The sequence below is a fragment of the Pezoporus occidentalis genome, unplaced genomic scaffold (genome assembly GCF_034315485.1).
Source record: "Pezoporus occidentalis ecotype Australia unplaced genomic scaffold, CSIRO_AGI_Poc_V1 ctg237, whole genome shotgun sequence".
In the NCBI taxonomy this organism is placed as follows: Eukaryota; Metazoa; Chordata; class Aves; order Psittaciformes; family Psittacidae; genus Pezoporus; species Pezoporus occidentalis.
In genome coordinates this window covers 748,460-762,159 of record NW_026914255.1, presented here as the reverse complement: position 1 = coordinate 762,159, position 13,700 = coordinate 748,460, and the positions used below count along the sequence as shown (strand labels likewise).

General features: G+C 41.4%; 1 protein-coding gene across 6 annotated transcripts in view; it reads right to left on the bottom strand.

Moving 5' to 3' along the window:
- The window catches only part of NCKAP1 (NCK associated protein 1), a 61,314-nt gene extending 48,230 nt beyond the window's left edge, over positions 1-13,084 (bottom strand). For 2 of the 6 annotated variants that reach the window (XM_062621992.1, XM_062621995.1), the window contains exons 1-3: positions 12,857-13,084; positions 1,555-1,572; positions 354-464 (exon numbers count right to left, since the gene is read on the bottom strand). In XM_062621992.1, the coding sequence (XP_062477976.1) occupies positions 354-464; positions 1,555-1,572; positions 12,857-12,964 (237 nt within the window). In that variant the 5' untranslated portion in view covers positions 12,965-13,084. The remainder of the gene's footprint in view (positions 1-353; positions 465-1,554; positions 1,573-12,856) is intronic. The other 4 variants (XM_062621994.1, XM_062621996.1, XM_062621991.1 and 1 more) reach the window with 3 other exon arrangements.
- Between the last annotated feature and the right edge of the window lie 616 nt (positions 13,085-13,700).

The window sequence follows — 13,700 nt, the reverse complement described above, 5'->3', positions numbered from 1 at the left end:
TTCTGCAATCAGTCTGGTCACCAAGAATTTCTGCTATCTAAGTGAGGCATGACTTTTACAAGGATTAAATTCATTTCACAGTTCTTTGACATGGAACAGAAGAGAGTAGGCAAAGAGAAAATGAGAAAGTGTCCTAAGGTAAAAGAAAATGACTCAGACTTACAGTATACTACACTCTCTTTGGAGACAGCTCTTTCTGAAGCACCCTGTCAGACATTTTATTCAACTACTATACTCCAAACGCAACTGTTGACATCAGATACTTCATAAGAACACATAAACCCTCACAGATTTGAGCACCAAGTGCCAAAGGACATTGAGAAAAATCTGTATATAGCCATTTGGTTACTTACATTGTTGTTGCGTGTTTCTACTGCTGGGAACTTCCTGACTATGAATTTGACAGCAGATTCCAGGTTTTTGTCAATAAGATAGGATGGTTTAGCTTTGGGGTCACCGCATGCCTATAAAAAAATACAATAAAAAAATGAAGTAAAACCAGAGTCATTCATCTAAAGCTAAGTGAAAGTTGCAAGTCTGAAGACAAAATAGAAAGATTCTTTTTTTGTTTGATTTTAGTGAGCAGGTGATAAAATGGAAGGCAAAGTGCAGGGACTGTCACAGCTGAAATATGCAATGGGAAACAGTACAGAGATGCTCTTCTACTGAAAAAGATGCATGGAAGTATCAAAGCAGTTAGTGCAGAACAGCAGTGAGGGAAAACACTCAATCCTAAAAGAAGGAGGAAAAAAAAAGAAGGTTTCCTTTTAATGCTATTCCTGGTTTGAGGTAGTGTTGTATTCATCTGGAGTTAAACTGTTAGAAAATTCAATCATGTCATCATCTGTGGAGGACAGTGCTGGGCACAGTAAATGATTCAAATATCCTTCGTGAAACAAAGCTAAGAGCCCCACCACCAATCTGCATTTAGTTTCCATCTCACAATAAAACCACCAGTACTTCCTAAAGTATCCTAGTTCCTTGGATTAAGAAGTCAGGGTTTGCCGATTTTCTTTACTCCTACTGTAGCATAGCATAGGCTGCGCTTTAAAAGCAGCAATCAATAAATTTCATTAAATTCTGATTTGAACAGAAGTCACAACTAAGTGTCAGGACTCTTAAATAACTTATATAGACACATCAGAACAGCTGCTGTGGACAAAGGACCGAGGAAGCACCTACTTTCGCCAGCTATAGTGCATGGTGTCAGACACACTACTCAACTACACTGACCAGCGAGCCATGCTATACCATTTAGTTTGGAGAAACAAAAGCAGTGCTACTTACATGACAAGATTTGTGTTCAAATGGTATTTTCTCTCAAAGATTCATTTAGTTTTATAGTCCTCAGGGATTTGCAAAAGAGTTAAGTGTCTCATGCAAAACTAAATTACATGCTAGGCACTTCTACGCTCAAATGACAGCTCGTTAAAGAACTTTTCCACACTGATTTCTATGACCGAGTTGTGGACCGTAGAGACAGAAGTCATGGAGTATGAGACCGATTCTGAAAGCGGGCAAGCGGGCAAAGGGAAGGTGAAAAGCTTTGCAAACCTTCCAAACTTGTCCTTGCTGGGAAAGCAGTGCAATAAAAAGAGAGAAAAATTACATATAAACAAATTACTCTTAACTTCTAAAATATGTTACATTTAAGTGAACTAATAGACTACTACCTACATCCAAGAGAACATAATGACCATCTGTTACCTAAGCAGAATACTTTCTACAGGGTGGTGATTATTCTGACACAATCAACTCTGCACAACAGTAAAATTCTAGTAAGTGCTATGTATATACTGAGACATGTAACTTCGAACAGTACTTCCAAACTAAGTTCACGTAGGGAGAGGAAAAAAAAATAAAATAATGTTTTAACAGACACCACATGCAACTACAGGGGGGAAAAAACGGAGAGAAACTCAGTGAAGTTTTACATACCTGAAAAAGAAACGGTAGCCAAGAAAAAAAAAAAAACAAACACAAAAGTCATTATTTTAATTTTCTAAAATTCCTACTGGCAGTACATGACCATCATGATGTATGCTAATGTACTACTCTAACAGCAGAACTTCCCCATTTGCTTATTTCCCCACAAAAAAAAAAACAACTGTATTTATAATGAAAATAAACTCAGCAACATCCACAGTATCAGTTAGATATTAAATAGTTGCTTTGATATTCTTACAGCAGCAAACAACGTGTGCCACAAAAGATCTGTTCTTTACACACTTTAGTCTTCACACAGTTTCAAAACTAAAAAATTATACTGTAAATAGGCATCAGAAAATTAAACAGTGTGCTTCAAACTGATGAAGTCTTAATTTAACCAGACATCATGGGTTTGTCAGAATCTGTCAGATTATTTTAATTTGTTGTCCAAAAGAAGGATTACAAACTAAGAAAACACCCTTATAAAAAACATAGATTTGTGGCCTGTTAAATTCCAAAATGGTTGCTGCTAGGAGGCAAGAAATCTGTCACTGCTGACTTCCTGAATTTTTCAGGCTGAATTCAAACACTAGCAAATAAACCCCTTACTCTTCCTAGCAACGGATGGTTTTCCTCCTATAAATCAGCTTTTCAATATGTTTACTAAAAATTATGCTCTCCCCAAGCCCTTACACATAGATCATTCACACAGACATCTGAAAACACAAACATGCACATCCTCTTGTGCCTTCAGGGGCTCACTTCCCATAGATGATGAATATTATTACCAGTCTAACTGGCAATCCCCTCGATACATCTGAATATGCAAGACAGTGCTTTGCTCCTTCCCCTTGTTTGTTTGCTAACATTACACTTAAAGCAACCATAATTCTTCCCACTAATAAACTACTACATATTGATCCATACATAAGAAAGAAAACTGCTGCAAGATGTTAAAGGTATCCTTCATACATTTCAAAGAAAGCTGTACAAGCCTACCTACGTGGAATAGAAAGAAGAAAAGTCACCACTAAATTAGTGGGTTAATTCTTTTTCCATTCCTCTCCCATATTCCACAGCAGCTCAGCTCCTTTCTAAGAACCAATATTATTTGATTACCAGCTGTTGCAGCATCAGTACCATTTTCATCCATGCTGTTACCTGCATTTAGTATAACATATAAAACACTCTACATAAGCTAAACCTTTCCTACATGGCAAACAGACCTATAAAGCTCTAGCTCACTATGGCTTACTCCAGAAAGCATAAAAGAATGAAAATAAAAACCCCAACCCCTGCACTTTCACACAAATGTTGTAAGGCACATAACCAGATTTTGCACTGTAGAAAGAACAAAGACATTGAGGGCAATAGTCTTAGAATACAGGCAAGAAAGGTAGCTTTTGCTTTTAATAGCTGTATTAGTCAATAAAAAACCCTCTTGTCACTACTGTAATACATTATATTGTGTATATTTATAACATATATGTATATGCATAATATATATGTGCGTGTATATATATAATATAATGTAATACATTGCGGTACAGCATACGAAGATAACTTTGCCATATACAGCTCCCTAGTATTCACACAAGTCTTTGGAATTAGCCAAATGCAGTAGCCTTTTCTCAATCGGCCTCAAATATCACTGCTTCTCCTAAGTGGGCTGCAGTAACTTTCTTCATTTCTTACCTTTTTAAAATAAAGCCAGAATGGCCATATTTTTTGAGCATTAGGAAGAAAATTAATGTTCTTATTAATGCAGCATTCACGAAATACAGCTCTGAAGCTATGGAATTCCATCTGCTTCAGCCCTGAAATATTATACTGGAAGAATCTCCCAGCAGTCATCTCTAAATTCCTTTGTACATTACTGAACAGCTGTCAACCAGTTATGCTGATGATGCAAAGCTACTGTTGGAGACTAACCTAAGTAATTAAAATAACAAAAAAGACTCAATCACTGGTTTTCTATCAGGTTACACAGCATTTTTTCCCACAGCACTTTAGAATGGAAGTTGAATAAGCTCTCAACTAAGAGAGCATATATAATTCTGTGTATTCAACTCTTAACAAGAACAATACAATTTCTATGGCTAAGAGATTCGTTGTCCAGAATATTCACTTGCAATCATATGTACAGGTCATCAAACTTCAGAGAGATCAGACTACATGTACTGTTTAGAGATGCTTCACTATCCCATATGTTTTGAACTAAAGCAGCATTTTCCTAACTTCTCTAATAATCTAGATAACTACATTAAATAAAACATTTAACATTTTACTCCCTAATTGAGGGCAGAGGATGGAGGAGGAGAACAACCACCACCAAAAAAATCCATCACCAAAATTACTACATATATCCAGCTGATGTGACATGAATAAAAAGCAAGCTTATGTCCAGGTACAGTTGTCGAAAGTCAGAACCACAGTACAGCATACAGGGTGCAAACTTGCCTTTACAACACCTAAACTGCTTTCTTTTACTTAAACATGACACATGTCCTTGAGTAAGAACACTGGAAAGTACTGGCCAAGCTACATGGTATCGTATGATTAAAAAAAATCACCAACAAAATAACAACCTAAATGTGTTACTACATTATGGAAATACAGTAATATAATTAAGTCCAACCTATTCCAAATTATTAGCAGGGCTGCTTCCCAATAATGGGGAGACAAGGCCACTTGACTCAATAATGTCCTATTTTCATCCCCCAAAACTCCTACATCAGCAGATGATCACAAAACATGTCATATTTTGCAGCAATGTAACTTGACTGCAGAGTCAAGATAAAACACTGCTGAGTACAGTTCCACTGGACAGTATCAACATATACTGAAATAGTGAACAAATCCCCTTATCTTCAAATTTCATTTACAAATGAGTCTGCATTAAAAAAAACATGAATTTAAATTTGTAATTGATAGAAGTTCAATAACAATAAAACGTAATTTTCAGCTGTAAATGGAAACACACTAAGATTTCTCAAATTAAAAAAAAATGAGAAAAGCTTCTTTATGTACCATTTATAGTTTACTACAGCATATTCTCTTAACACTCAAAAAAGACACACAGAGTAAAACTGCTCTTCTTCTCTTGTAGTAGCTGCTGGCATAAAAGACTTCACCCTAAAATGCAGCTGTAAGTTTGCCTGGTTTGAGGGTATGCATCTTATAAATTATACTAAATAATACATGGCAAACAAACATTCAAAGAGACAGGTTCATTATTAACTCTAGATTTCTGCAGGATAAACCGCATTATTTATTCTCTTTCCATTGTGCATTTAAAAAAATGAGATTACCAACTGACAATCTCTAATTTTTAGAAAGCAAAAACTACAGAGAGAGTAAGGTGAGTAATCAGTGAAGACTGAATTCTTTCAATAGTGAGTATGTAAAGAAACTGTTCAAACTGTATTTGTCTTAGTATCTCTGACCAAGCCTAGAGTAATGGCTTTGCTATATTTTAGGTTTTGAGGAAGCTTAAGTTTATTATTAACAGGCTAGTCCCGGATAAGCTTTGTGAATGAAGCCTTGTCCCTTCCTAATAGCTATGTAAGCAGATGCAACTCAGTCAGTCACACATGGACAAATTACTAGAGTACAGTTTAATACTTTTGACAGCTAAAATTTAATGTTCCTATACCAGTATCACTTGGATAATCTTGTACTAACTACATAACTCTACTGATGTATGCAGTTACATAAACAATATTTGTACAAAAAGTAAGCCTGTATTTTGATAGATAAACTGTAATATTAAAATTCAACAAGAACTGTACTGCTCCCATGATCCAAGAAGGATCTGGAATCAGAAGAAAGTCTCTAACTAATTTTCATAGTCTCTATAGGCATTGGACATATCAAAAATATAGCTCAAAATTATTATAAATTTAATAGCTATTGCATTTTACATGCACTAAGGTTCAAAAGTGTGAAAGGTTTCATATTAATTCAAAATTACAATTAAAGGTGTTAAAAGTTAGTCCAGTGTCTCCTAGAGCTAAGCAAGCCATCTTCTCCACCATTACTCGTTATTTGGCGTGTCCTGAACCCCAAAGTATACACTAGAATTTAAAATAAAGTATATCTCTACTCCAAGATCAAACCCATTACAATTTAAATTCACGTGAAATCAGAAGATAACAACAGAAAGAACCTTGAGAAACTGCCTACCCTACTTTCCAGTTCCAAGGCAGCCTTGACTGTATCTGTGTCACTCCTAGGAGATGCCTGCCAACTCGTTACTTGCAGGTCTCCAATAGGCTACATTCAAAAACATTCTCACAGTCTTGTACTGTATCTAAAAATCTTTTCCATTAGAAAGTTCTCAGACCTAACCAACTTGTTCCACTACAATTTAATCCACCACTTCTTTACATCTGTGGCCATAAGGAATTGCAAGAACTATACAGCAGTCCTTAACTACTTAAGAACTTGTACCACTTATTAATTTACTTTAAAAAAAGTTTTCCATATTCTTAACAGGTAAAATTTTCTGCTCCACTGGTCTTTCTTATTATTATGCTCTGGACTTTCTCCACATCTCTCTCGAAAAGTGCATCAGATCATCTTCACTGCGGATGAGTCTCAACACATACCATACAGAAGAAAAGGATTACTCTCCTCTGTCTTCAGACTACCTTGCTGACACATCTATAAAACCTCATGTCATCCCTGGTATTTTGCAGTGACACTTAGCTGGCTCACCTTTGCCCTGGCAGGTGAAATGCAAAGGTGTCCTGGGTTCAGCAGTAGCAGGCATTTTTCTCCTTCTTAGTAACTGGTGCACTGCTGTGGTTTTGACTTTCAGCCTGGAAACAGTGCTGATAACACCGATGTTTTTAGTTGCTGCTTAGTAATGTTTGCGTTGACCAAGGACTTTGTGAGTCTCGCGCTCTGCCAGGGAGGCGGGGAAGCTGGGAGGAAGCAGAGACAGGACACCGGACCAAGGAGGTATTCCATACCACAGCACATCATGACGCTATATAAACTGGGGGCAGCTACCCAGAAGGGTTAGATCACTGCTTGGTCACGCTGGGTATCAGTTGGCGGGTGGTGAGTGGTTGTATTCTCTTCCCTTGTTATTTCCCTTATCATTATTATTACTGGTGGTAGCAGCAGTGATCTGTGTTATACCTTAGTTACTGGACTGTTCTTACCTCAACCCGTGGGAGTTACATTCTTTCGATTCTCCTCCCCATCCCTCCCGGATCAGGGGGAGGAAGCAAGGGGAAGTGAGGAAGTGAGAGAGCGGCTGTGTGGTTTCTGAGTGACAGGCTGGGCTTAAACCACGACAAAACAAAAAATGAAGGTTTCACCACCACAAAACTTTCCCTAAAGTATAAAGAAACTCCTAATAAAATAAACCAAGGCAATGCCCTCTCTATTCTGAATCTAAAATGGGATCTGAATTCAGGTGCATCTCCTGTGCATATGATCTTAAAAACCTAAAATTGGATTTAGTTTTGTGTCAACATAAGACAGGGCAAAGAGTAGTAACTGGGGGGTGGGGAGGAGGTAATTCCTGTAAATGAAGAAACAATGAAAAAGAATTCTGGTCATCTACACTCGATGCAAAAGGATAAATCCACCTGGTTTTCTCTCTGTGTATTTTAGAAGGTATCATGGGACACTTTTGTATTATATGAAAAAGCCATATTGTTTCTTTACAAAATTAGTTTCTCTTCCAAGTTAAAAATACAATGTGACCTGGTATCATCAATGTGACATGGTACTTGTGTTTGCTTCCTGAGTCAAGGAATTTGTTTTATTTTTAGTTGATAGCACTTACTGTGACTTTGTTTAGGACTTCCTCCTCCTACCAGTGGGACACTATTCTGAGCCATTCCTCCAAGATCACAGGCACAAACAGATGAACATAGACTGTCATCTTAATCTTTCAGGAACTGCTGACATGTATCAAGCACTGGAAGCAATACTGCCCCACCCTAAGATGCTTCCTGATAACCTGAAGACATCATCTGTTCTTTCCAATACCAACCATCCAATTCAAAAGGTATTTGTGAGCTTTTCCCCCCAGCTCAAAGCTCTGCACTCCAGCTCAGAGTCAAGAGGGTGATCTAATCCTACACCCTTCCAAACTTCAGAGCTCTGCAGATCAGAAACTTCCCCTCCTTCTGCCAGCCACCTAAAAGCTCTCCTACTTTCTCCTGAAGAACCACTCTGGTGCCTGAGCAGAACAGTGCATTTCATCCACTGGTTCTATTCAAACCACTAATCAAACCACCAACTGGCTTTTACAACTGTCCCTGCAATGTTTAGGCTTTGTCAAGTCTTCTCCAGCCCAGTATCAGAATCTTTGGAAGCTTTTTTTCTTCATCCTTATCTCAGAAGCAGCATAGAAGACTAGTGAATTAAGACGTGACTTCTATTCAGCCTTGGCTGGTCAACTTACCATTTACCACAGCAAACTCGATGCAGGCCCTTTTTCCCCTCACAGCATATGCTCTCCCTTGTTCTTTTGAAAAGAGCATATACTTTAACTGTGTCCTGGGTTCAGCAATAGCAGTCATTTTTCTCCTTCTTGGTAGCTGGTGCAGTGCTGTGTTTTTGACTTTCGGCTCGGGAACAGAGCTGATAACAAGGATGTTTTGGTTTGGCCAAGGACTTTGTGAGCCTCATGCTCTGCCAGGGAGGAGGGGAAGCCAGGAGGAAACAGAGACAGGACACCTGACCCAAACTGACCAAAGAGGTATTCCATACCACAGCACGTCATGCCCAGGATGTAACTGAGAGTTAGCTGGAAGGACTGGGAGACTGCGGGGTTGGAGGAGGGATCAGTCAGAGCTTGGTCGGGCTGGGGGGGGGGGGCAAGTTATCAGTTGGCTGGTGGTGAGGTGATGTATTCTCTTCTCTTGTTATTTCCTTTATCATTATTATTACTGGTGGTAGCAGTAGTGATTTATGCTATACCTTAGTTACTAAACTGTTCTTATCTCAACCCATGGGAGCTGCATTCTTTTCGATTCTCCTCTTGTCCCTCCGGGAGTAGGGGGAGGGAAAGAAGGGGGAGAGTCAGTGAACGAGCCCTCTGCCTGGTTTTAAACCACGACAAACTGATACAGAAGAGAAAGTAAACAGGGAAAATGAGAAGTGTTCAGTCTTTACAATGGCCAACAGTAACATCCTCAATACATGTAAAAATCCAATATTCCCACTACTGCATCTTTAAAGAACTAACTGGCAACTAATCACCTGCTAAATGATTTTAAATGTGGCTTCATACAAAGTTATGTGGTGCTCACAATAGGTTTTGGGACAACATTTTTTGTTTGGAAAGATAAAGATCAAGTCAGCTAAAGCCCCTGCAAATACTTACTCTGCTCCTTATCTATGACTTCTGTTTTGTTATGCAGTTTATATCTAAGAATTAGTTTAAGTTTCTCATTCTCCAGATTCCATATAATCATCAGAATTTTGAAAGTCAAAAGAATTTATGACATTTTAAGAAAAAAAATTTCACAAAACCATAAAACCTGCACCGTGAAGAACAGCAGGACATTGCTAACAAAGCAATTAATGCTAAATACAGACTCACCATGTCTGAATTAACATATAATCTAAATAATTCAAAACCTCAACTTTCACCCCTAGCAGTTGTGTTTACAATAGCAGTACTCTGACATTCAGCAAAAGCGCACTCTTGGTTTGCTCCAGCTAAATCTCTACTTCTGGTATTTTAAGATGAAATCTTTTATTGTAAATACTTCCCAGTATGCAAGTGCTTTATAAACAAACAGAAGACAGGCCCACAGAAAACAAGATTATTTCTCTGCCACCACTCTTGAACAATACTTATTTGACAGTACTGACAATGTTACACAAAGCTTACCAACACCACCTCGGTCTGCTCTGAAAGCTAACGACAAAATCCAATCTTCATCTGAGCCAGGATATCATGAAAAGATCCTGCTGTCTTTGATTTATACAAGTTTAGTCATAGGCAAGTGATGACAGAAGAGTTACACGGTAAATTATAATACAGTTGCTAGCCTGAGTAACCAAGGATGAATTCTTTAAAAGTAGAAGGTACAAACCAGGAGAGAAACCACAATGGCAGGATTCCCAAGTTTGGGACTAATACAGTACAAAAGACAGCCGAAAGCAGACAGCAAACAATCATCCTTCAAAACAACAGCAGCAACAAAAATTCTACCTACAATGAATTTTGTCTCAACATCCACCATTACCTTAGTAACTCTTACTTTTCACGTTTTCCGTGTCACTCTCTCAGGAAAAACTCTATCCATTCATATACTCTAGCTTAAAGCCAGCAAGCTTTAAACTATTTCAGAAGGCAGCAACATCATAGAATTTCAGTAAACAGGAAATGATGAACAATGTACAGCTATAAGCACAATGACATCAAACCTCAAACTTATACAGGAAGACAAAGTATAAGTTTCTAACTGCTTTTAACAACTTCAGCAATTCCTTGGGAAGTAAAGTTTTCCTGTTTGGATTTTAACAGTCAACAAAATTCTTGCTCCATTAAAATCTGTACTCCCTAGACAGTATGTAGAGCAATCTGTAAGGCAGCCTACAAATACTTCACTTCTCATTTCCTCTTATTAAAAATAGTCTTAACCATTTCCTTTAACCGCAATACCACATATTGTGCGGTTATCTCTAGTTTCGAGATCATCTTCAATGGAGGAAGCTATGTGAACCTTCAACAGCAGTTTTGGAATTGACTTTTTAGAGGGGGAAGAAGTATGTATATGGCGAAATAAAGAAAACCAAAGTGTTCCAAGCAGCCAGCTATGCTGCTGCTTGGCTGAAAAGAGATTCCCAAAAAAACACAGTGATCAATCGCAAGACATCTAGGGTTTACCATCAGACCTAGCCAGTTACCACTGGCAAGCAATGCTGACTGCAGCTTAAGAAAACAACTATTTGAATCACAAATCACTACATGGATACACAGAGCTGTGGCTGGGACACCTCCAGATTTGCAAAACTGTATGCTACACAATAATCAAGCTGCTTGGCCACGCCTCTTTTTTCTCTGTAAGAACTATGCAATTTCGGATTCAGGTCATAGCATCTGCAGGAATACTGGTAACACCTCCAGTGCTGATGCTCCCCTACCGAGAACCTATCCATTTGAAGCACTTCACTGGCACACGTAACAGCAGAAGCAGCTACCACCATATGCGCAAATTTGCCCAGGACTCTGCCATCTAAGCATGCCAGCAAAAATGTATGTGTAGGCACTGGACCACTCAACACAAGTGTTCCCAAATCAGAACACTGGTTATGAAAATAAGAGCCCAAAATGGGTAAGACACAGCTGTATATCAAGACGAGGTATGATTCTTCCTGTCTTGTTTCCTGCCTTCTCCCCCCCAAACCCTGCTGTGCTCAGCCTGTTCTTCATCTGGGGTATTTTTCTCAAAGCAGAACAAGCGCACACGCAAATGACTCTCCTGATTTTACTTCCTCCATAAATAAGGAATTTGTTTTATGTAACAAGAGAATCTCACTTTTAACAATTATTAAGCATACAAAACCACAAACTAAAAGGGACCTCGCTTCTATTTCAGAAAGACAGGAATTAGAAATAATTTAGTTTAAATAATTTATTTTTGTCAGTGAAGATTTGCAAAATACCTCAAGTGTACATAAACTACTGACATTGCTTTGGATCAACACTGACTTCTGAATACTTCAATCATTTCTTTTATTTCCTGTAAACACCACCTTAATTAAAATCAACCCTGCACCTGGTACAGCTAAGTAGCTCTTACTGCTTCTGGAGTGCCAGTCTCCCATATGAGCAAAGCAACCTGACAAAGCACATCCTTGAGGTCAGACCTGTTTGGCAGGATGACCCCTGGCAGAAGCCTGGCTTCAGAAGTAATCAGGTAAACACCTAAGCCTTCTCTCTCTGCTATTGCTACAAGTGCAGCATGTGAATGGAACAAAAATTGTAACAGGCTAAACCTGCTCACTGCTTGAGTGGAATAACTAATATTTTCTTTAAATTAATAAACTCTCAGAAATAACTGCGTTCAAATCAAAACAATAAATTCCTAACCTATCCATTGCTGTAAGTGGATTGAGCAGCTGTACACATTCAGATGACGGATAGCACGTTAGGAAAATTAAGCCTGTAAGGATGTACGAAGGACCCGGAGCAGGGGCTGGCCATGAACTACGTTCTTCCCTATGGGAAAGCACACCGATTACCCTCCGGAAGAGAAATTAACCAAGCTGGGAGGCGTACCCCGTCCTCCCCGTCACTACCGAGACCTACCGAACCACCTCACCTAGGCTAACTCCGATATTCTCCATTTCGGGAAAGAGGGGAGCAGCTCTGGCACCCACGGCAGCTTCAAACATCTGCTCCATCTCACGCCAGGAGCTGCTAAGCAACCGCGCGCCTCGAACTTATTGAAATTAAACTTACTAATTTTACCCCAAATCCTTCCCTTCGGTGTCTCAACGCGGCGTGGGAAAGCCCGTGCCGAGCAGCCCACTCCCACCTCCCGTGACTCACGCTTGGCGGGGCCGGGAGCGGCTCCGGGCGGCACCGGCTGTCTCGGGGAACAGGCCTGGCCTAGTCCCCGCAGCGGGGGAAGCCAGGCCTGCGGGCGCTCCGCAGCACCGGGCCTCCCTTCCTACCGCCCGCCAAGTAGCGAAGCCCCGGCCGCGCCCCTCGCCGACCCACAGGCGGCGCAGCGTCGTGCCGGGTCGGAGCTCCCGACCGCCCCGGCAGCTCCCCGCCCGGCCCGTCGGGCCCCGCCGCTAGGCCGCAGCCCGGCCGGGTCAGCCGCAAGCCGCGCAATGTCGGCGGAGCGCCGGGCTGGCTAGGGCCCGGCGGGGAGGCAGCGGCGGCGGAGATCGCGCCGGAGCGGTTCCACCCCCCGCCTCCCCGCCGGGGCCCCCGCACCTTCTTGATGTTGTAGAGGCGGGTGAGCATGCCGACGCCCCGGTCGTTCAGGATGGTGAGCTTCTCCGCCAGCTTTTGCTGGCTCGGCTGCAGCACGGACCGCGACATCCTGCCCCGGTGCACTCCGCGCCGCAGCCAGCCCGGGACCCGCCGCTCGCAGCCCCGCCGTGGCGCGGCCGCCGGCCCGGCGCTACCGCCTCGCCGCCACCGGCCTCCCTCGCTGCGGCCTCCGCGGGGCGTGGCCACGGCGGGGCGGCGCAAGTCACGTGGAGAGGTTCTCGGGCGCCCTCTGCCGGCGCCGCCCGGGATGTCAGCGCTCCGTGCCCCCAGAAGCGCCTCCACAGCGGGCAACCACCGAGCGCCGACGAGGGGGTCCCTACAGGTGGTGGCGAGTCATAGATCCATAGAATCAACCGGGTTGGAAAAGACCTTTAAGATCATCAAGCCCAACCGTTCCCCAGCACTGCCAAGGCCACCACTAACCCATGGCACTGAGGCCTTGTCTCCACGGTGTGTGAACACTTGCAGGGACGGTGACTCCAGCCCTGCCCTGGGCAGCCTGTTCCAATGCCTGAGCACCCTCTGGGGAAGCAATTGTTCCTAATATCTAGTCTGAACCTCCTGGTGCAGCTTAAAGCCATTACCCTCTTGTCCTAAAGTCCACGGCTGGCTGCTTTAGCTGTGGTTTTTAACAGCAGACCCATTGAGCTGCGTTGCAGGTGGAGCCCCAAGGTGTGTGTGAAGAATATCCATTTTTCTTCAAGGTTAATTACAGAACCTCTCTGTAGGATTTTTTTTTTTAAATCAACTGCAATCGAGATCTGAAGCTCAGAAAAGCATTGCA